At 34.9% G+C, this 23,837-nt stretch overlaps 2 protein-coding genes and 1 long non-coding RNA gene across 5 annotated transcripts in view; 1 reads left to right on the top strand and 2 right to left on the bottom strand.

Moving 5' to 3' along the window:
• Positions 1–10,219, top strand: part of LOC102807982 (exocyst complex component 1-like) — a 106,013-nt gene extending 95,794 nt beyond the window's left edge. For all 3 annotated transcript variants that reach the window (XM_085497608.1, XM_085497606.1, XM_085497607.1), the window contains 6 exons: positions 3,531–3,684; positions 3,814–3,834; positions 4,602–4,726; positions 8,554–8,676; positions 9,312–9,383; positions 9,535–10,219. In XM_085497608.1, coding sequence (XP_085353734.1) covers positions 3,531–3,684; positions 3,814–3,834; positions 4,602–4,726; positions 8,554–8,676; positions 9,312–9,383; positions 9,535–9,690 — 651 coding nt within the window. In that variant the 3' untranslated portion in view covers positions 9,691–10,219. The remainder of the gene's footprint in view (positions 1–3,530; positions 3,685–3,813; positions 3,835–4,601; positions 4,727–8,553; positions 8,677–9,311; positions 9,384–9,534) is intronic.
• Positions 10,220–16,695: 6,476 nt separating this feature from the next.
• LOC100378389 (acetylcholinesterase-like) lies at positions 16,696–18,956 on the bottom strand. Its single transcript, XM_085498183.1, has 2 exons — positions 17,698–18,956; positions 16,696–17,356 (listed from the first exon to the last, which is right to left on the bottom strand). Exons 1-2 carry the CDS (start codon positions 18,954–18,956, stop codon positions 16,909–16,911), a joined length of 1,707 nt encoding a protein of 568 aa, XP_085354309.1. The 3' UTR covers positions 16,696–16,908.
• Positions 18,957–21,952: 2,996 nt separating this feature from the next.
• Positions 21,953–23,281, bottom strand: LOC146746165 (uncharacterized). Its single transcript, XR_014929121.1, has 2 exons — positions 22,987–23,281; positions 21,953–22,116 (listed from the first exon to the last, which is right to left on the bottom strand). It is a non-coding gene; the product is annotated as an uncharacterized LOC146746165 (long non-coding RNA).
• Positions 23,282–23,837: the final 556 nt, after the last annotated feature.

Below are 23,837 nucleotides of genomic sequence, written 5' to 3'. Positions count from 1 at the left end.
ACATTAGTATGACATATATATATATACACATCATATATACATGTACATATATACGACATATATTAAAAACAATTGATGAGAAATTAAAAGAAAAGTTTACAACTGAGTGGAAAAATGAAATAAATAATGACAATAGGAAAAAATCAAATTCTAAAAATAAACTAAGAACCTACAAACTTTTTAAAACCAAAATAGAACAAAAAAACTACTTAACAATTATGAAAAACGGTGAACTTCGCAAATCCAAAATTTAGACTTGGCAACCACTGTCTGAAAATTGAAACAGGCCGACATACAATCTGCAATATGTGCGACAATGACCATGTTGAAGATGAACAACATGTTGTCAAAAATTGTCCTCATTACAATGAAATAAGATTAAAACGTTACATTGTAGCTGATAAATGTATACCAAATTTTGACAAATTTAGTAATGAAAATAAATTCATATCATTATCATTAGCACAATATTTAAAAAACTGTTTTAATACAAGACAGCAGCACTTACATAAACTAAGCCAGTAACACATACAAATTTTTATCATTTTTTTTCTTTATGCTTTTTGTTTCTTTACTTTTTATGTAGTTATTTTTCTATTACTAATATATGATTTGTAACCCTTTTTACCCCCCCCCAGGGGGGGGGGATGTTGTGTGTTAATAAATAAATCATACTACCGTGTATGCATATAGCTAAACTTTCAGATGATATATATGTTGTTATATTAGCATCCTTAGTAATTTTAATAGAATGTCTAAATCACAGATCAACTTTTTAACATATTTAAATATTGTTGCTAGCTTGAAGGGCAGTAGTCGTCGCGCCACGCATGTATGAGATATGGGTTCATATACGTTAAAGTCCTAATATAAACCACGGTTTATATTGCAATGTATCAAATTAAAAATTGGGGTCAAAGGCTCAAGTTCGAGGTGCGGTTTCTATTATGTACATAATGCAATCAATAAATGGGCGTGGTCATGTTTTGCCACAACACATGCACAAAACAAATCAAAACACCATACAATCTCTTGAATAGGCGAATGAGACGTGTTTATTGACCGAATAGGTCAAGTCGCTAATTAACCAATCAAAATGCTGGATGGTGCCCACGTCTCTGAATTACCATAGATCATTTAAATATGTTAATGACAGTTCAGCGACTTCATGATCAATGCAACACGGAAGAGATTTACCGATAATATATTGAAATCTTTTCGCTTTGATTTCCATGAGAAAACAGCATGATTTTTTTTTAAATCAAGAAATTATTTGTTTTCGAAAGATAAACTTAGCATTGGAGAAGAATTTAACACTTTTCTGGTGATAGCAGCTCATTGTCGAAAACTGACAAAACACATACAGACGTATTCAGAAGGAGTATTGACGGAGGTTACCGCCAGAACAAAAGCAGTTTCATTGCGTGTCTGACATCTTATCACCGCTGAACAATAAATATGTGTGAATATTTTAGGCACGTCGTCAAAACAAATGAATAGGATTAGGAACAATGTCGTTTTAGAACAGCTGGTTGAAACAATGAAGTCAGTCATGGTCTTGTTGAATTGGGGGTGCGGTTAGTAATAGATACTTTTCAAGTTTTCAATTTTTGTTAAGAACTCTTTAACCCCAAAGCCGGAATGGGGGGTGCAGTTACTATTACATATGCCGTTTATATTAGGACTTTAACGGTACACAAAGATGGCGATTTTGACAGTTGCGCAGATCAACGAATACAAATGAGAGTTTACCAAGCTTTAATTAGATATGTTTTGGTGATTAAAAGGTATCAATGGTAATTAGTGCAAGTGATGTCCAAGGCAGAACTCATAATAATAATAATAATAATAACTCTATTTAATTAAGCGCAACAATTCCAACATATGAAGATCAAAGGCGCTGATACAATAAACAATCAGTCAAATATTAAAAGCACATTTAAATAAGTGCGTTTTCAGTCTGGATTTAAAAATGTCTACTGAAGGACTAGAACGAACAGACTGAGGTAATTCATTAAAAAGTTTAGGACCTAAATTTTCAAAAGCACGGTCTTTGTATAACACCTTGGACTTTTTACTACACATCTGACGAGTTTTAATAAGAAACTTCGATTCAGATCTTAAACTACGACTCGGTACATAAAATTCGATTAATTCACATAGATAATTTGGGGCAAAACCATACAAAGATTTATACACTAGTAAAAGTAATTTGAAATTGATTCTTTGTACAACTGGTAACCAATGAAGTTTAATAAAAATGTCTGTAATGTGGTCATATTTTCGAGCACGAGTGACAAGGCGGGCTGCTGCATTTTGTACACGAATAAGAGGTTTTATCTTAGTTACATGGAGACCAGACAATAATGAATTACAGCTGTCTAAGCGAGAAGATGTGAAAGCATGTACCAACTTTTCAGTATCAGATTGGGATAATGATTTACGAATACGATTAATATTTCTTAGATGGGAATATCCAGATCTACAAATAGTAGAAATGTGTGTTTCCATAGATAGCTGCGAATCAAACAAGACACCTAAGTTTCTAGCACTTGACGAAGCACTAACCAATTCTTCACCAATTGCGATACTAGACAAAGGACACGAGTCTTGTGAGAATCTCCGAGACGACATGCACACAAATTCAGTTTTCGACACATTCAAAAGTAGGAAATTACAAGACATCCAATCGCTAACATCTTGAATACATGTCTGAAGTATCACCCGGGCGCGAATTTGATCATCTTCAGAAACCGATAAATAAATCTGTGTGTCATCGGCGTAAAAATGATATTTTACGCCGTGACGTCGCAATAACTCGCCCAATGGACGCATGTACATTGAGAACAATAATGGCCCTAAGACGGAGCCCTGTGGAACACCGGTTACTAATATAGACGTCATATCAGAAAATACATTTCCAATTTTCACTTTTTGAATGCGGTTACTCAAATACGACTCAAACCATTTGATGATGAGACCATTTAAACCAAAATTTGATCTCAACCTATCGATGAGAATCCTGTGATTCACAGTATCAAAAGCGGCTGAAAGATCCAAAAGTACGAGAGCAACTGAATTCTTAGAATTATCAATACTGCATAGTACATCGTTGGCGACCCGCAAAAGAGCCGTTTCAGTGCTATGTGCGGTCCGATACGCTGATTGAAACTCTTCATACAATGAATAATTCTCTAAATGTTGTTTCACTCTGGATGCAACGACACGTTCAAGGACTTTAGATATGAAAGACAAATTAGAAATCGGTCGATAATTTTTCAGCATGTTTGAATCCAACGATGCTTTCTTGAGCAGAGGTTTAATCAGCGCACATTTCATTTTCTCAGGAACACTTCCAGTGCGAAGTGATTCATTTATGATATCTGTTATAGGTGAAAGCAGGATACTTGTGATTTCCTTAGAAAAGCGCATTGGATTGTGGGAAAATAAACTAAAATGTTTCACATGCACAGCGTGATGACTACTGCTCTTTAAATAATGTACATGCATATTCCTCTTCTTTTTTTTAGGAATTTGCTGATCAGGCTGAGACCATTTTCAAAGGCTCAGAGAGAAGAGCAGACTTGGACAAAGCTTACAGTAAACTGATAAAAGCTGTGAATGACACCATAGAAAGGGTTGCAATAGAACACCAAAAAACACCTAGAGATGTAGTTATGTTTGGTAAGTATATAGAATGCATATATATATATATATATATATAGTACATGTATGTAATACATTATAGTCCATTCAGTATATTTTACAGACTGCAGTGCTTTCAATACCTGTAATATCTTTATTTTCTTACAGAAAATTTCCATCACATGTTTGGTAAGTATTTGCTTTAAAAATTAAATTTTCTGTCTTTGACATTGCAGTTTTAATGATGCCATATTCAGTATGTGTCAGTCTGATTAATATCAATTCAGCCTAGGAGTTTGTAATGTATTCTAGAAAGTTCTGGAAAAATGAACAGTCAGCATAAAAAGCCATTATTGTTTCAAATAATGGCTTTTTATTGAAATTACCATTATAATGGAAAGAAATAGATTGGTCAGTATATATGTTTATATAGGTGAATGTATGTTGTCCGACGGTCTAACATATGCCAACAAATTGCACTTTTGTCTTCATGAAAACTCTCAGCTCAATTGCTTTGATACTTAGTATATAGATACCTTGTGTGGACCTCTGTCAGATTGATTCATTTCCTCATGATAACTTCAATTTTTTATTTTTGGTGATTATTTTTGTGGTCTTTGTAAAAAATTTTATTTTCAACTCCTTCTTAAAAACTGCCAGCTCAATTTTTTTTATTGTTGGTATGTAGGTAACTTCAACTACTTCTTGAGAATTACCAACCCTATTCCTTTGATATTTGCAGTGTACATTATTTTTGTGAACTATTTATATTATTTGGTGAAATTAATATGACATGTTCTCAACAGCCAGAAGCAAACTACCTTATTGTGGGTTAACATGTTTTGTCTTTTGTGCATTGCTCGATATGGCTACCACAATGTTCACTTCATTTCTGGTGTGTGAACTAATTTTTCTGCTTCTAATATCACATCTCAGTAATATGTTTATTTAAAAAGCCACTTTGTCTAGACTGAAAATTACACACCTGGAAAATGAAAAGAGAGAAGCCAAGCAAAAATATCAAGACCATTTACAGGCATATGTGACTGCATTTCTTGGTAAACCACTGGAGAAACTAAGTGTAAGTAAACAAACATCCATACTCAAGGATACATCACCCTTCATAGTGTATCAGTGCTCTGCCTTTATTAGTCCTCGTTCGGACGCAGTCCGAAAACGGGGACTTATGTTTTGACCTCCGTGTGTCTGTGCGTGCATCCGGACCTATATCTTAGAAAAGCCTGTACCAATTACAATAAAACTTCACACATACATCACACATGATATTATACATATACATATGCACGTCAATTTGTTTCACGATCTGATTCAAGATGGCCGAATGGCGGCCATTTTTGTGCTAAAAATCATCAAAATCAAGCATTTCCCAGCTGTTTACAGATGGATTTTGTTCAAACTTGGTATATACATTAGACATTATAGGACCTTGATGCACATCATTTTGTTTTACGATCTGATTCCAGATGGTCGAATGGCGGCCATTTTTGTGCTAAAAAATGTTAAAAATCAAGCATTTCCCAGCTGTTTACAGATGGATTTTGTTCAAACCTTGTATATACGTTGGACATTATAGGACCTTGATGCACAACATTTTGTTTTACATTGTACGATCTGATTTAAGATGGCCGAATGGCGTCCATTTTTGTGCTGAAAAATCCTAAAAACCAAGCATTTCTCTGCTGTTTACAGATAGATTTTGTTCAAACTTTGTATATACATTAGAAATTATGGGCCCTTCATGGAAATAATTTTGTTTTTCAGATAAGATTCAAAATCGCCGGCTGGCGGCCATTTTGTTTTAATGAATGTGGTTCTCGTGCCATATCTCTGACTTGTTTTGACTGATTATGTTCAAATTTTAAATATTCATTATACATCATGTCATAGATAAACAGATATATCGGTTCGACGATCATATTCAAAATGGCCGAATGGTGGTCATTTTTGTGCTAAAAAATCATCAAATATCAAGCATTTCTGGCATTTATGGATGGATTTCAGTCAAACTTGGTACATACATTAGACATTACTGGTTCCTGATGCACGTCATTTTATTTTTCAGATTGGATTCAAAATGGCTGACTGACAGCCATTTTGTTTTAATGACTGGGCTTCTCGAGCCATGTCTCTTAAATGCTTTGACCGATTATGTTCAAATTTTATATATTCGTTATACATCATGTTATATATATACATGTATTCAAAATGATTGATTTTGAATGCTGTTCCAGAGCAATATCTCTCAATATGGACAAGTACTTGTTTGACGATCAGATACAAATGTTAATCATTTTAATCTTAAAAAATCATATTTCTGACATGGTTATATTCCAGCTATATTACTATAAACAAAACTATATATCTTAAATTTGATAACTAACGGGGACTGTGCCATGCATGGCTTGTTTACTGTATAATCTCTTAAATTTAGGCGTCAGGGAAGAGTGAATTAAGGCTTAATTTGGTTCTAGAATAGGCATCACTAAATGTTGAAAAATTACATTCAATCAAACCATCTGTTCCATGATAACAAAATAATACTATTTTTAATGTAATATGCATTTATTTTTTTACTTTTGTTAGTAACGAAAAGTATATTCTAAAAGAAGTTTCAAATAAAAACAAACACAAATGCATTGCTTAGTAGATCATGGTACGGTAGCAATCTTGTCATCTGCATTTCACAGTTGTTGAAATTACTCAGTAATGATGATAATTAATGATGTACAAAATAATAAAGTCGTTGAATTGTTATGAAGTGCATGTAGAATTCAATTTTGTTACCCCATAAGTGAATGATTTTGGTCACATGTAAACGCTCAATGCGATTCGCCATGTTTGCCATGCATATGAGTGACCTGAAACAGTGTTCTTTGACCTGATAGGTCAAGTCACTAATTAACCAATCAAAATGCTGGATAGTGCCGATGGGTTACCATAGCTCATTTAAATATGTTAATGACAGTTCAGCGACTTCATGATGAACACAACATGTTGTAGTGCAATCTTTTGGCTTTAATTTCAATGGGAAAATGGCATGATATTTTTTTAGCTCCGCTGTCGACTTTGTCGAGCGGAGCTTATCATATGAGTGATTGTCCGTCGTCGTCTTCGTCCGTGTCAATGTTTTACTTTTTCGACTTCTTCTTGAAAACTACAAGCCTGAATGCTTTGATACTTGGTGTATATGTACCTTGGGTAGACTTCTCTTAGGTTTGTTCATTTCATGTTGATATCTTCAATTCTCTAATTTTGGTGAATATTTTTGTAATTTTTGGTAAAAAGTGATATTTTCGACTTCTTGTTAAAAACCGCAAGTGCAATTGCTTTGATATTACATATATAGGTACTACATGTGGACCTCTCTCAGATTTGTTCATTTTGTAATGATATCTTTAATTCTCTAATTTTGGTGAATATTTTGGTCATTTTTGGTAAAAAGTGATATTTTCGACTTCTTGTTAAAAACCGCAAGTGCAATTGCTTTGATACTACATATATAGGTACTACATGTGAACCTCTCTCAGATTTGTTCATTTCGTGATGATATCTTCAATTCTCTAATTTTGGTGAATATTTTTGTAATTTTTGGTAAAAAGTGATATTTTCGACTTCTTGTTAAAAACCGCAAGTCCGATTGCTTTGATATTACATATATAGGTACTACATGTGGACCTCTCTCAGATTTGTTCATTTTGTGATGATATCTTCAATTCTCTAATTTTGGTGAATATTTTTGTAATTTTTGGTAAAAAGTGATATTTTCGACTTCTTGTTAAAAACCAATAGTTCAATTGCTTTGATATTACATATATAGATACTACATGTAGACCTTTCTCAGATTTGCTCATTTTGTGATGATATCTTCAGTTCTCTAATTTTGGTGAATATTTTTGGTAAAAAGTGATATTTTCGACTTCTTGTTAAAAACTGCAAGTCCGATTGCTTTGATATTACATATATAGGTACTACATGTGGACCTCTCTCAGATTTGTCCATTTTGTGATGATATCTTCAATTCTCTAATTAATTTATTTTGGTGAATATTTTTGTAATTTTTGGTAAAAAGTGATATTTTCGACTTCTTGTTAAAAACTGTAAGTCCGATTGCTTTGATACTATTCATATTGTTCATTTTCTAATGATGCCTTCAGTTTTTTAATTGAAATGTGCATTGCTAACAGCGTAGCTATCTCAGCCGATAGGCTGCTTGTTAAATCAAGAAATTAGTTGCTTCAAAAGATAAACTGAGCATTGAAAAACAAATTTAACACTTTTTTCGGTGATAACAGCTCATTGTCGAAATGCAGTTTACCCATTCACACAACCCCCAATAAACGTTGTACTTTTGAATAGGCATCAATGACTGGAAAACCTGATTTAGATTTTAAAATTGTGCCTATTTGAGAGATTTTACGGTATTACCTTTTCACCACCAGGCAGTATGTATACCTCATTATTATGTATGTTATGCAGCATATCAAATGATAGCGTGGTGAAGAAGAGTTGACCTTTATACCACCAGCCCAAATTTGTCTGCACTTTTTTCTTATATCCTTAAATATTACTAGAAAATGAACCCTAATTTTGAAGCCAACAGACAAAATTTGTCAATGGATAATTTTCAGTTTTTGCTAAAAAAATTTGGTTGTATTTGTCCCAATCTTCTGAAGGGAAGTGCAGACTATAAACAGGACTCTTTTGTGAATTTGTGATGAAAAGATGGAACTGGTGGTGAAAAGGTTAAAGGTCGTTGTGGAGCGCCATTGGCAGAATTACAGAGGAACACTATTCAAATTCTGGATGCATTATACTTATTTTGAAAACTTATTTTGTAGTAGAACAAGTTTTCTTTGTAAACTTGATATGCTATGTTATTGTCTTTAGAATTTTTTTGAAGGCATCGAGGCTCGTGTCGCACAGGGTGTTAAAGAAGAGGAAGTCGGATACCAGTTAGCATTTAGTAAACAAGAATTAAGAAAAGTTATCAAGGAATACACCGCCAAAGAGGTATGTTATGCGGCATTTACCTTATTTGTGGCAATGCTGGTGGAACGTAAGCAGATGTATATGACTCAAACCGTAGAGTGTTTATGGATATGATGAATGCACTGCAGAGAAAGATTTATGTTATTTTGGAAGAATATAAATGTGGCAGTATTCAGTACGCGAGATCTCGATAAAGCTGCAATCTTAGGGAGGCAGTATATTGGCATTATTTGGTCATGTGAACTCGCATTCATCTATTATCTGCTAACTCACAGTCACTAATAATCTACTTCTGTGAATTTGCAATTACCAAGGTCTTTGAACTGACAGCTTAACACACACATACCGAGAATTGGTATATACTTGTGTTATATGAATGCATATATTGTGTTATTCAGAGATTGTCTTATAACCTGTATTTAGTGATGATGTTTCCATATTCTGAATAGCACTAAATATGTTAACATTCCATCTACTTATATAAATAGCACAGGCATTCTGTAGAGCGTTAAGCAAAGCATTTTGAGCAGATTAAGGTTTATCTTGATTAAAACAACTAAATTTATCAGATGTTGTACATGGAATCAATTAATTATTAGCATTTCAAATCTGTATATAGCAAATGATGATTGCATTTGCATCTTGTCACCCATTAGGTAAAGAAAGGAATTGATAGTTTGTACAAAAAAGTTGAAAAGAATTTGTGTGAAGAGGAGAACTTATTACAGGTATTTATGTGATTCATATGTCGTTATTTCTAAACTTATATAACTGATAAATGTCAGTCATATGAAACTTACTAACATAGACGCTGTGCAATATTATGTTATGAGAGCATTAACATAAGATTAACTCTTCTCACTATCTCATATTTTCCAGGTTGTATGGCATTCAATGCAAGATGAATTTATTTGTCAGTATAAGTATTTTGAAAGCATGATAGCTCGCTGTTATCCCGGTGCAAACATTGTATTGGAATTCACAATCAATGACGTTTTACAGTTTTTCTCAGACATCGCCCAATCACATTACTAGTCGTGGTCACATAAATATTGAATTATAAATTATAACAATTCATGAAATACTTTTCTGCACAGAATGTATTTGAATTCCATGCAGGTCTTATTCCAGTTTCTTCACATTTCATGGCCATCTGAGTAAAATCAGTAAGTGATGTCATCATTCTTTGTGTTTCTCTGTGAATGATGTCATAATTTTTTGTGTTTCTGTGTAAGTGATGTCACTATTCTTTCACAATAAAAGGTTGTGTATATAATGTATGTAATTAGTGAGCATCATTGGTATGGGTGAAGTCAAGACTTGTGTTTACATACTGTTTATATTTTCACTATCAATTCTAATGCAGTAATGACTTGAATTCTGCTTTCACAGAATATATATCATTTGTCACTTTGGCGCTATGTTAATAAAGTCATGCATGTAGACATAGAACAGCAATCCTACTTGTACATGTTCTTTATGTTCATAGAGCCCTCGGAATTTTATATAAACATTTGCTTTTATGTCAATAAATAAATGTAGCTGTTAACTTGCTTATATTGAACATAGTATATGTTATGAGAATTGAATACTTGCTTATATTGACCATAGTATATGTTATGAGAATTGAATACTTGCTTATATTGACCATAGTATATGTTATGAGAATTGAATACTTGCTTATATTGACCATAGTATATGTTATGAGAATTGAATACTTGCTTATATTGACCATAGTATATGTTATGAGAATTGAATACTTGCTTATATTGACCATAGTATATGTTATGAGAATTGAATACTTGCTTATATTGACCATAGTATATGTTATGAGAATTGAATACTTGCTTATATTGACCATAGTATATGTTATGAGAATTGAATACTTGCTTATATTGACTATAGTATATGTTATGAGAATTGAATACTTGCTTATATTGACCATAGTATATGTTATGAGAATTGAATACTTGCTTATATTGGCCATAGTATATGTTATGAGAATTGAATACTTGCTTATATTGAACATAGTATATGTTATGAGAATTAAATACTTGCTTATATTGACCATAGTATATGTTATGAGAATTGAATACTTGCTTATATTGACCATAGTATATGTTATGAGAATTGAATACTTGCTTATATTGACCGTAGTATATGTTATGAGAATTGAATACTTGCTTATATTGACCGTAGTATATGTTATGAGAATTGAATACTTGCTTATATTGACCATAGTATATGTTATGAGAATTGAATACTTGCTTATATTGACCATAGTATATGTTATGAGAATTGAATACTTGCTTATATTGACCATAGTATATGTTATGAGAATTGAATACTTGCTTATATTGACCATAGTATATGTTATGAGAATTGAATACTTGCTTATATTGACCATAGTATATGTTATGAGAATTGAATACTTGCTTATATTGACCATAGTATATGTTATGAGAATTGAATACTTGCTTATATTGACCATAGTATATGTTATTAGAATTGAATACTTGCTTATATTGACCATAGTATATGTTATGAGAATTGAATACTTGCTTATATTGACCATAGTATATGTTATGAGAATTGAATACTTGCTTATATTGACCGTAGTATATGTTATGAGAATTGAATACTTGCTTATATTGACCATAGTATATGTTATGAGAATTGAATACTTGCTTATATTGACCATAGTATATGTTATGAGAATTGAATACTTGCTTATATTGACCATAGTATATGTTATGAGAATTGAATACTTGCTTATATTGACCATAGTATATGTTATGAGAATTGAATACTTGCTTATATTGACCATAGTATATGTTATGAGAATTGAATACTTGCTTATATTGACCATAGTATATGTTATGAGAATTGAATACTTGCTTATATTGACCATAGTATATGTTATGAGAATTGAATACTTGCTTATATTGACCATAGTATATGTTATTAGAATTGAATACTTGCTTATATTGAACCAGAGGTACATTACTTGGGGTTTGCAACTCGCATAGTACTGTATGGTGACATCATGTCAAGATCCCATTCAAGTCTCTTCTCGTAGATAGCGAGACTGAGGCTACGACCTTCTGACATGACGCATATCAATGTTCAAGGTTTGTAATGAAAAAAATAAACTTTTCTTGTCACCATCATAGTGAAAAATGTAATACATCGAAAATGTACAGAAAATATAGTTCTCGTAATCCGTCATATCGTGGGCAGCTATTTTGATCCACCTGGACATCTCAGTATCCTAGTTACCTCGGGCATGCGCATTCGCATTTTTTCTGAGTTGGAACGCTTATGCGAGAGCGAGATTGTGACGGGATCTTGGTATCATGTCACCGTAGTTACAAACCCCAAGTAATGTACCTCTGATTGAACATAGTATATGTTATGAGAATTGAATACTTGCTAATATTGAACATAGTATATGTTATGAGAATTGAATATTTGCTTATATCCAGGGGGGGGGGAGTTGTATGACACGATTGGTTGAAAGAATTGTCTCATTTGCATCAATTAATATTCATGAGCAATGAAAAACTTCAGTAATATTGTGCCAAAATGCTTTCTGATAGCATACATGTTAGTTCTAAATTGACTGATTCTATCGTTACGAGCTGAAAAAATAATCGGGAAAAATGATGTAAAGGTATTTTTTGAGACACGTTTTCGATCAGACTCCAGCTAACTGTTGAAAGTAAGCATAGGTTTTCTCTTTACCATGATCATAGCAAGTTACGAAATTCATGGAGAATGCAGAGGCACGTTTAAATTTCACTCTAGTACTATTGCTCAAAATTGCTCAAAATGTTTTCGGTGACTTTTATCTGTGACAAGTTACCTAATTAGTATGCATTTCGAGAAACCACAGTGTGTGTGCATGCGCAGTTTGAAATGGAACAGTTTTGAACGCAATAAAATCACACGTAGAACTCTGGCTCCAGCAAGAAACTGTGGCGTCAAACTGGTTGTCGGTTGAATTGTTTTGCAATAGACAATAATTTTGGAGCCTGTAGTTGTCTATGAAATGTTTCTAAATTTTGTTGAGGATTATTCTGTAAAGAAATTGCTGAAATTATTTCATCTGTTCGTAAACGGGACGTTGTTGCTTTGGCGATGGCTACGGACGACTGACGTCGAAACGTTCCATTCAGATCGAATAACGCCCTCTCGTGCCAATCCCCCTTGGCTGGTTCCCGCCTCAAGTGTCATGGCGTACCTTCGCTGGTTCCCGGCGTCCTTTGCGAATGGTAGGTAGGACGCAGGTAACTAGTAATCGCCATATTGTTCCATTTGGGCCGGTTTTCCGGCCGGAAGGCACGTGACTGAGTGACGTAATTTGAAAACATTCCAAGTTCCGTTCTGCGTAAACATGTCTATAATACTACAATAAAGCCATGCTCAAACATACTGCCTGCTTAGAATTACACATTTGAGATGTTTCTGACATTCCTCGCTGTTTCTGTGAAAATTTATAACAAAAGAAACAGTTTTTTATTCACCCAACTTTCGAAAGTAAAAGGAAACCCCTGAACGGCCACGAGCGTAAGCGCTGCCGTCAGGTAACCAAGGGAAATAGAACAAGCAACGAGAAAGTGACGGACCAATCAGAATGCCGGATTCATTACTAGTTACCGGCCTCTTGTGGCTTGGTACGCCATGACACTTGAGGCGGGAACCAGCCAAATGGCGTACCAAGCCACAAGAGGCCGGTAACTAGCAACGGTTCCGGCATTCTGATTGGTACGTCACTTTCTCGTTGCTTGTTCCATTTCCCTTAGTTACCTGACGTCAGCGCTTACGCTCGTGGCCGTTCAGGGGTTTCCTTTTGCTTTCGAAAGTTGGGCGAATAAAAAGAATTGTTTCTTTTGTTATAAATTAGCACAGAACATATCAAATCTGTAAATCTAAGCAGGCAGTATGTATGAGCATGGCTTTATTGTAGCATTACAGACACGTTTACGCAAAACGCAACTTGGAATGTTTTCAAATTACGTCACCCAGTCGCGTTCCTTCCGGCCGGAAAACCGGCCCAAATGGAACAATATGGCGATTACTAGTTACCTGCGTCCTACCTGCCATTCGCAAAGGACGCCGGGAACCAGCGAACAATCCCCCCTGCTTATATTGACCATAGCTACCGTCCCTCTATAAACGTCTATAGAGGGAGTGTGCCATGGTACACATGTATATGTTATGAGAATGGAAGCACTTAACAATATTAACAATAGTATATGGAAGCACTTGGACTCTTTTGACCATTTTATATTTTCCTTGATTGATATCAATCACAGATCGCTATCCAAAATGCTGTACAGAAAACCTGGAGCGTTCATTTCAGCCAACAAGCAATATGTAGCTTTCATACAATGTGTTCTATGATTGATACTATTATTATTCACTATTCCTCGGTATATGAATGAGTGTGGGCTATAGCTTGTAGTTTTGATACCAGCTTTTAAAGAATGAAATCATCCCAATTTACTATATATTGGTATGTAAATGAGTGTAGGCTTCATGTAGTAGTTTTTCATTAGGTATAATGTCCCAATATACAATCCCTTGACGTGCTTTACATTAATTGTAATGCTTCTTCACAACTCAAATCTTTTAATTTTCTCAGACATTTTTTATGACGCTGGGACCACCTTTTCTTTTCACACAACTTTTAAACCTTCTATAATAACATTTTCCCATGCATGGTCAACTTTTCATTCATTTATTGGCCTTTAAAGTAATTTCTCCGTTCCACACAAACACAAACTGCGCGAAACATCATGGCTACAATTTATTGACTCCCGTGTGCGAAGCACAAAAAGGGAGTCTTTGCAGTTAGTGTGTCTGTATGTGTGTGTGTGTGTCCATCTGTTCCACTGATATCTCAAGAACCATACATCAGTTTTTGATGAAACTTGGTGCATAGATGCTCTGGGCCAATGCGCAGATTTGATTAGGTTTTGGTATTTATCCATGCATATTAATTACCTAATTTGCATGATAATTAGCTGATTTTTAGCTGTTCCACTGATATCTAAAGAACCACTCATTGGATTTTGGTGAAACTTGGCACACAGATGCTCCAAACTAATGCGCAGATTTGATTAGTTTTGGGTAAAAATCTGTGCAATGTTAATTACCTAATTTGCATAATGATTAATCAATTTTCTGCTTTTCCACTGATATCTCAAGTACTAATCATCACATTTCAATAAAACTTGGTACATAGATGTCATAGGACACTGCACAAACCTCATAGTTTTTAGGGTAATATCAGTATATATTAATTATCTAATTTGCATAATTAACTAATTTTCAGCTTTTGATATTTCAAGTAGTAATCATCACATTTCAATGAAATTTGGTACATAGATGTCATAGGACACTGCACAGACCTGATAGTTTTTAGGGTAATATGAGTACATATTAATTACCTAATTTGCATAATTAATAAATTTTCAGCTTTTGGTATATCAAGTAGTAATCATCATATTTCAATGAGACTTGCTACATAGATCTTCTAGGATTATGCAGACATCTGATTAGTTTTAATTGGATATTAATTACCTAATTTGCATAATGTTCCACTGATATATAAAGAACCACAAATTGGATTTTAAGGAAACTTTTAAAGAGAATATTTATGCTTATTAATCACCTAATTAACATAATTAATTAACACTGATATCTCAATTACTGATCATCACATTTGAATAAAATTTGGTACATAAATGCTCTAGGACAATAGACAGGCCTGATTAATTTTGGGTTAAAATTTGTTCATATTAATTCTCTAATTAGCATAATAATTCATAATTTTTTTGTTCTGTTCTGTTCATATTAGTTACCTAATTTACATAATTAGTTTTCAGCTTTTCCATCAATATCTCATGTACTAGTAATTTTGAATTAATTTTTAATGTGTCTTCAATACTCTCAGCACACGGGAGTTCTTTCTAAGCTTTCTTTGATTTTAGTATATCTCTAAAGTAAACTACTTTCACTCAAAACAAATGTTTTACCGTCGAAGGAAAAGTTTACAACTTCATTCGCTAATGTTCCCAACTCCCCTTGGACTAGGGTTTTCTCTTACTCACTCAAATTGCAATGACAAACTAGACTTGCGTCTTGCATTGAATTGACTTGTACATATAGACTCTATTTCGTCCAAGTCAATAGTTATGCATTTACAATCTACTTTTCCGGCATTTTAAATATTGCCTTTGCCTACTTTCTACAAGACAACATTTTCGCATACACAGGTTACATTTTTATTATTTTAGTCTTCCCAAGCCGACCTCTTACATTTGTGTAGCTCCTTACAGCTTTTAAACTCTCAAAGACAACTTTCTCATGCATTTTTTCTGTCATTTTGTGCAATTTTAATGGCCTTTATTAGAGCACTTTATTCTGGTTGCCACACGTCTTAGAAAGGGTGCGAGACAAGTTAGTCAGCTTCCTAGGCTAATTTTCAGACATTTTCATTCTACGTATCCAGCCTTGATGTAACATACCCACCACTTTACACAACGCTAGTTTTTTCGAACGAATTTATCTTATTTAAATTATTCGTACAATTCTTGTGCTAAGGCTTTTTTTTCTCTTTACATATTTTTTGCATCCTGTGAAATAGCAATTTCACATACTTAAAACATATATTCTTTTGGTAGACTTATTTTTGCGTGCATTCCTTGCAACCATGCAGATACATGGAAACAAGGGCTAGATGCCAATCATCACTGAATTCTACTACCTATATACTATTGTACAGAACTGATGATTCATTATTTCCAACCATAGAATTTACATATGTTCATATCATTATTTAATATGTACAGCATTGTGTTTGTTGTTAATTCACATATTTGTGACATACAGGTTGACGTCTCACTGTTATTATGGGTAATGGACATCACTTGTTGCTACTGCATTGCAACAAAATGAATCCAGAAGTATATGAATAGGTCTGAACTACAGAAAGAGACATGCAAAACACTGAGAGAATCAAACAACACAAAGTTACTAATATTCATATATATATTTATAGGTGATACAAATTATGGTACAGAAGGTGGCATCGATATATATAAAAAAATATTTCGAACACACCTCAAAATGTAAATGCACTGAATAAACCAACCCAAAATATAATAAAAAATCATTTCATATTTATAACTTCTTAATTGGTTCAAACTTTTCTAAACATCAAACTATGTATTTATTTCTAACATGCTATAGTTTGGTCATGTTATCAGAATTGTCATTGTTTCTGTCAAGTGAGTCGCAAATATTTTCTAGTTTCTTGGTAACTGCGTTCAATTTAAGACATTGTACTCTCGCCGACTTCACTTTCTGTACATAGCCACACAGGACAGCCATCATCATTGCTATGACGATAATCAAGAAAAAGACAACTATTACAAGTGACTGGATGAGAGTTGATGTCCCTTTAAGAGTTAAGGACAAACCAAGATCAGACCCCACAACGTTTATACAGTTACTTGGCAACGGTTGACAAGTTTTTGAAAGTAAATTAGGAATATATTCTACCCAGAAAGCAACATCGTTAGCCCTCACGTGATCTTTTACTGTGACGTCAATACCAAGATCAATGTATAATTCTTCCTCATTGGTGAACTCAGGCCATGTGACATCAGTGGCATCGCCGAAATTGGGGTTTCTGCGAAAAAAACAACATGTAAGTATCTTGACGCGATGAGCCAACTCTGTGAGCCTTCTGAAATGATACTATAGAGGGTCATGGAACTGCGGCTAATTAACGACTCGGCGATGTTAGACTGTTACATTTGCCCATTGTGTCTTATCAAGTGAGTCTGGTTCAAATGAGCTCGCTGTAATTTAAAAGGATACGGGCAGTTTTTTGACGAGTAACCGTAACTCATTTAAATGCACGATTCAACAATGGGGAAAATAACGTAATGTTCAAGTTTAAAACACTGATGTTGGACAAGTTGTTTATCATTCCCATAAAAAGGGAATTTAATTATGTAGAATACTTACCCATTCTTTGCAAAGTTGCCCCAATATGTCATCATATCATCACTCAACGCCTGCTCTGCACTGCTATAGGTTGATGGTGTCAGTTTGGGAACACCGAATACGTAGCTGATCTCGTCGCCGTGGATGGCGCCTTCTATCCACGGTGGGCTTGTGGTTACTGAACTTCGATATGAAAACTGGTAGAGATACAACCTTCCAGTTCCGGGCGCTCGCTCGTGTTTTCTTGCCGTATCTATAGTAGGGGCAATTAATAGTTTGTCTTCTTTGAAGTTCATGAAATTAGTCAGTCTGTCGAATTCACTAAAAGTATTTTGCCAGTCAGTATACTTATAAATACAAGCGTCAGCAACCAAATCTAACTCATCATCGTAGGAACCTTGAATATCATCTTCAAGTAACTGGTTAAACTGCGTGCTGCTCAAACCTGGTGAATTTAATATTTCCGGGTACAAGGTCTGACCGAACAGATTATAAAGCATGGCTCCTTCATGACTATTAAAGCCCAATAAATAATCATAGTTACTAAAGTTAGATTTGTATATCATATTTTCCGGCGTGTCTGTTATGAACTCGCCGTCTACGACTGGAGCAAACTGTCCTTCCAAGGTAGTAAGTGTGTTTTGGGCGGGGTTGTTATTTACTATATCCTGCCACGATGAGGAACGTAAACACGTAAGAAGACGGCCATGATCACTTACATCCGAGCAATTCAGATTTTTCCCAAGTTTTCGAGCCCATGTTGCCGGCTTACCCGCCAATTGTGAAGACGTTGGCACGCCGCTTTCTGATATACCCCGCTGGAATAACCCCTTGTTTGTCGGTGATAACATGTGAAAACCGACACTAACTCCTCCACCAAATATCGTTATTTTCGAAGGGTCGCCGCCGAAATTAGCGATGTTGTCTTTCACCCAGCGAATTGCGAGTTGTTGATCCAGAAGTCCGTAATTACCCAATGCATACCGGTCCATTGTACTGAGGAAACCAAGGGCCCCTAACCGATAATTGGTTGTGATGACTATAACCGTTTGGGTGGCTGATAAAACATTGCCGTCATACGTCATGGAAGTATGACCGGGAGGTATCCACAACATAACAGCAAGTGATCGATCAGCCACGTCGGCTGGCACATAAATGTTTAGAGTTAAACAGTCTTCATCGAAGTCTGTGTGTAAGAGGTGCGGATAGTATCGTGTTATGTGGCTGTGGACAGATAGCTCCGAATTGCGTTGCATTGAAGACACTAGCTGTGGAATCATAGCCCTTTGTTGCCGACCGCATTATTTACGTGACTGACTTTGGCCGGCCCATAGGGCTATGGGGCCTTGTGCGACTGAATACAGGTTAAAATCCACATGCCAAATTTGGTCGTCGCGAAAATCACATTTTAAGACCTTCGAAAGTACTCACTATGTTTATTTACTTTCAAACAATGACCAGAACCTATTTGCGCTGTGAAATGATGACGGTGGTCATAAAAAAATGACTTTATTTACCGTACACCGAGTCGCAGAAAAATAACAAGACGAAAGACGCCATTTTGGACTACAGAGTTACGCGAGACCTATAGCAAATTACGCGAGACCTATAATTTTGTACCACGTGACCGAAATCAGTAGATAAATTGCGTTTATGCAACTAGTTTCTATTATTAAACAAAAATCATACAATTATAAATACTGTATGTGATTGCTTTGTTGGAACAATTAGAATAACGGGAAGAATGAGTTTTATTCTTACACCACTGTATCACATGACCGCCAAACGAGATTACATTTATTCTGCGCTAGGGAGTGTGGGATGTCAATGGCTGTCGTTTTCTCGTAATTTGCTTGGTTTCCGCGGTAATTGTAAAATATCACAAATTATTGCTTATTTATAAACACAAATTGCAAACAAAAGTTTGTATGTTATTCATCCAGCTATCAATTCACAATAAAGGTATGTCACACCATCGTAATCGAAAGCAAACGCGATTTAATTTACGCATGCCAGATTTCTGTTTTTAAACGGTGATAGATCCCGTAGCTCTATGTTCGACGTACAACAACAAAATTAAAAAAAAGACGTCCAAATGAAATTGTTAGGGCGAAATTCAATTGTAGGTCGCACCAAAGAGCTACGGAACCGCAGCTATGAAGACACCATCCCATGATACGACTGGTCGGGGTGAACGGAATCGCCATCGCACGGTACGAGGTTTTACCCAGAATTCAACACGTTCTGTACCAACGCATATTGCTATGCGCAGAACTGAAATTCTGGCATCGTTCTGCGCAAAAATCGTTTTTAGCGCTTGAGTTGTTTCCGGGTTAGACTTCCATGTGCTTATCGTGCGATTTATTGTACCAATATCACATTTTCTGGACGTATTCCTACACAATCATGCTAAGAGTATCCAAAAGAGTCAAGCAGGCAAGTTTAGCCGCAAAATTACGTGGGAAATTGGCTTCAACTGCTCACTCGATCGCCGATGTTGTCCGTCGGCACACAAGGTCGTTCGCTTTCTGATCTTTCTTCCGAGATTTTGACTCGAATATTCGGGTTTTGTTGCTTTTTTAATGACAGTGATGACTATAGTTCACAGTTCGAGAAAGTTAAAACGATGTGCTCACTTCGAATGGTTTGTAGGCGATTTTATGCTATCGCGTCGAATGATTTGTTCGTTATGGGAATAACGGCAAGCTCTATTGCCAGCCGTGCTTTTCACAGATTTAAGCTGATGAAGGCGAGATCGCTCGTTGCTAATGAAATAGGGCAACTTTCCGATTTGATCATTCAAAAAGGGCCATCTCAAGTAAGACAAGTGGTGAGAAATTTGCTGGAAAATTTAAAGGGTCACGAATGGGATGATTCAAAGAAATATTTGGAAGTCTCTCTTGCAGTTCTATTTAGCACGAAAAGATCAGCAATTTCTAAGAAAGCCACTGGGAGTCGAGCCTACATCAGTAAAATCTTAAATCAGCACCAGGCAGTAGGTGAAAAGTTGTCTGGATTTGATGAGAGTGCCCTTTGGCAATTACGATTAAATAAAGATAAAACATTTGCCAAATCAGTATTATCTGTATCATTTTTCAAGGAAGCCATTACATCAGATATTCTGCCTCCTTCTGTTAAATTGGCTTTATTAGCAGCACCATCTTCCCAGAAATTATGGAATGATTCTGAAGCAGAACACATATTTATCCATCTAGGGGGCGGTCTATCTGAATCTGACAATGATGGTTTAGAGAAATCTCTGAGAACACAAGAAAATGTTTCAAGAATTCTCAAATAATTTGAAACGGTTCCACACTATGGTGTCAGAAACTGCCTCTCAAGATAAAAAGGGCTGGTTTGTTCATGATATTGAAGGCCTGGTTTGGAGAAGTGTCCTCAACATATTGACTGAAAAGAAATTGGATTATGACCTTGATGATGAAAATGAGAGACAGAAGTTAGAAATAGTTGTAGGTGAGGGTGGCCACACTTTCCAAGATTTCAAGGGAGTGTCCCAAAATTTCAAAGTATTTGCCATCAGTGGTGCTATACGTCTGATAAAATATAATGGTAATGAAGTATGGAGAAATCCAAATCCAGTCTTCTGATGCAAGCCGCATTCCATTTGCCATTATAAATGCCCCAGAGAGTGATGCACTGATAGAAGTTGATATTCTTCCTGTTCTGGCATGCACTGAAAAATTTGCCCAACATGGTATAAAGGGGATGAAATACTGTAGAAAACTGGAACGAGATGAAAAGTATAAAAGTTTGGTCTTGCAGGGAAAGAATACCATTTTTTTCTGCAATTTATGTTTGGCTACAGTTCATAAATGTCACAATCCAAATCATGAATGGGATATGTCTATCACTCTTGCGGATATGAATTCATGGGCAGAAGGAAAAAGTAATGGTCAGAGTAATCATCCTCTTATAAAGTATGACCCCATAAATGAATACACTATGGATCACCTTCATGCTAAATTGAGAAACGTGGGTAAACTAATTGACAAGCTCTTCAACGAGGCTCAAAAGATCGACCAACAACTGGAATTTATACAAAAGTTTGCAAAGTTATCTGAAGATCAAAAACATGATGTGAAGCAATATGAAACAAAACTGGTCGACCAATTTGATACCAAGGTTGAAATTAATGAAGCAAATCATTCAGCAAAGTTACTTCAAGTTACTAAAAAGGATGATCTTAACAAACTTGATAAGAAACTTGAAGCAGCTTCACTAGCATTTGAAATTAAATACACTGAACACATTGAAGTGAATTTGTTGGATTCTGCTGAATCACATTTTGAAATTTTATTTGGCACACACAAGGAATACAAATGCACACTATGTGCATCACATCTCCATGTTGTATATAAAATCAAGCCAGGTATCACTCGTCACATGCAAACTGTCCATGGTAAGTTCAGCACAAAAGATCTGAAACAAAACACAAGATGCATTACTAATCTCAATATTTAATATCAAAAATCTGTCATAATAATAAATTATTATTTACACTTGGTAAAACTATTCCAAAGTCAGCCTAAATTGTCAAATTTGTAATGACACTATTTTCTATGAAGTCTTTGACTGTAAAAAATGGGGCATGTGGAGGGGGCCTGGCACATTTTCTTTGAAAATCATTTGTTATTAAACTAATCTCAATATTTAATATAAAAAATCTGTCATAATAATAAATTATTATTTACACTTGGTAAAACTATTCTAAAGTCAGCCTAAATTGTCAAATTTGTAATGACACTATTTTCTAGGTATTAATTCTTCAACTTCAAACACATCAATGTGTGTCACGTTTACTGGAGAAATGGGGCAAGTGGAGGGGGCGTGGCACATTTTTTTTGAAAATCATTTGTTATTAACTATATTTAGTATATTCTCACTTTAATATTACATAATTTATTATGAATAATATGTCAGAAAATAATATTGAGAGAAACGAATGAAATGCATTGGTATCAAAAACAGATACATGGAAAATGTTCATTTTATCCCTATACCCATAGTATCTCAAAAGTGTATATATTATCTCAATAGTGAATATATGGTATGCAAATTAATGACAAAATACATTATGACACTTTATTCACTACTCCTATGAGGGACATAACGTGTATATGGTCGATCTACATATCGTTGTAAAGCTCTCGAAATCCCCAACAAAATTACGTTTTTCATTTTCACGACCAGAATTTTTGCAACAAAAAAGGCGCCAACAATTGAAGAAATCGAACGTTATTTTCTAAAAATTGCTTTTTTCTTGTGTAAAACGTAAAAAAAAGGACTTACCGAACGTAACTTTGTGAGCCGCCATGTTGACAATCCATAGGAGGCACTCTCGCGGTAATTCTAACATAACAGTGAGAGGAGTAGGCCAAAAACCACCAAAAATGCAGTAATTTCGCATAATCAATTATAGTCTATAACTATTTATTGAAATGGTTAAACGATCCGGGTAAAAAACTTTAAATACATCAAAAAAATGAGAATTCCAGTATCAAGTTGGGAATGAGGCTGGTGGGTCAATTGAGGTCATAGAATGGTAATAGCGTGTATGCTAGTTTTTCTTTCAATTTGAAATTGCGCCCTCGTGCGGAGATAAAGTGTATATTGGATGGTACAAAACGCATTGAACTCTGGGATATCACATTTGCCGTGCACCAATACTGCACTATGTACAATATAATTGACCATAGCGTAGAATTGGTAAGAAACGCTTTCTTGACAAGACGGCAATCGTTTATTTAAAACTAATACTAGAATGTTGTACCAAGCATCATTGTGCGGTGATAGGTCAAAGTGCATTTGAGTGAAAGTCATAATAACAAAAGCAAACAGGGCGTGTCAATCTGAGCCTCACTTTCCACCACAACAATCAATCATGTCACATCAATGAGCGCATTCTGGTTCACAAAAAAGGGCGCCCTCTTTCCCTTACGGAAATGTCCTATAGGATTTCTATTAGACCTATAGTATTCCTTTAGTTGTCTTATAGGACAGTCCGGTCATAGGACTGTTCTATAAAAACACATTCTGCTATCCTATAGGACTGTCCTTTAGAAGTTGTGAAGGATGGTTTAAACCTATAGTATTCATCATATACATGTATTACATTATTTTTCGCATGAATACATAATAAT

This window comes from Saccoglossus kowalevskii, chromosome 4, assembly GCF_978046115.1.
Source record: "Saccoglossus kowalevskii chromosome 4, keSacKowa6.1, whole genome shotgun sequence".
In the NCBI taxonomy this organism is placed as follows: Eukaryota; Metazoa; Hemichordata; class Enteropneusta; family Harrimaniidae; genus Saccoglossus; species Saccoglossus kowalevskii.
This window is presented reverse-complemented; position numbering and strand designations above follow the sequence as displayed.

Bases quoted from the DNA above. Each gene is read 5' to 3' on its own strand.
- LOC100378389 (XM_085498183.1), bottom strand. From the start codon at position 18,956: ATGATTCCACAGCTAGTGTCTTCAATGCAACGCAATTCGGAGCTATCT. The intron at 17,357-17,697 runs GTAAGTATTCTA...TTTTTTTCGCAG, and splicing joins GGCAACTTTGCAAAGAATGG to AAACCCCAATTTCGGCGATG.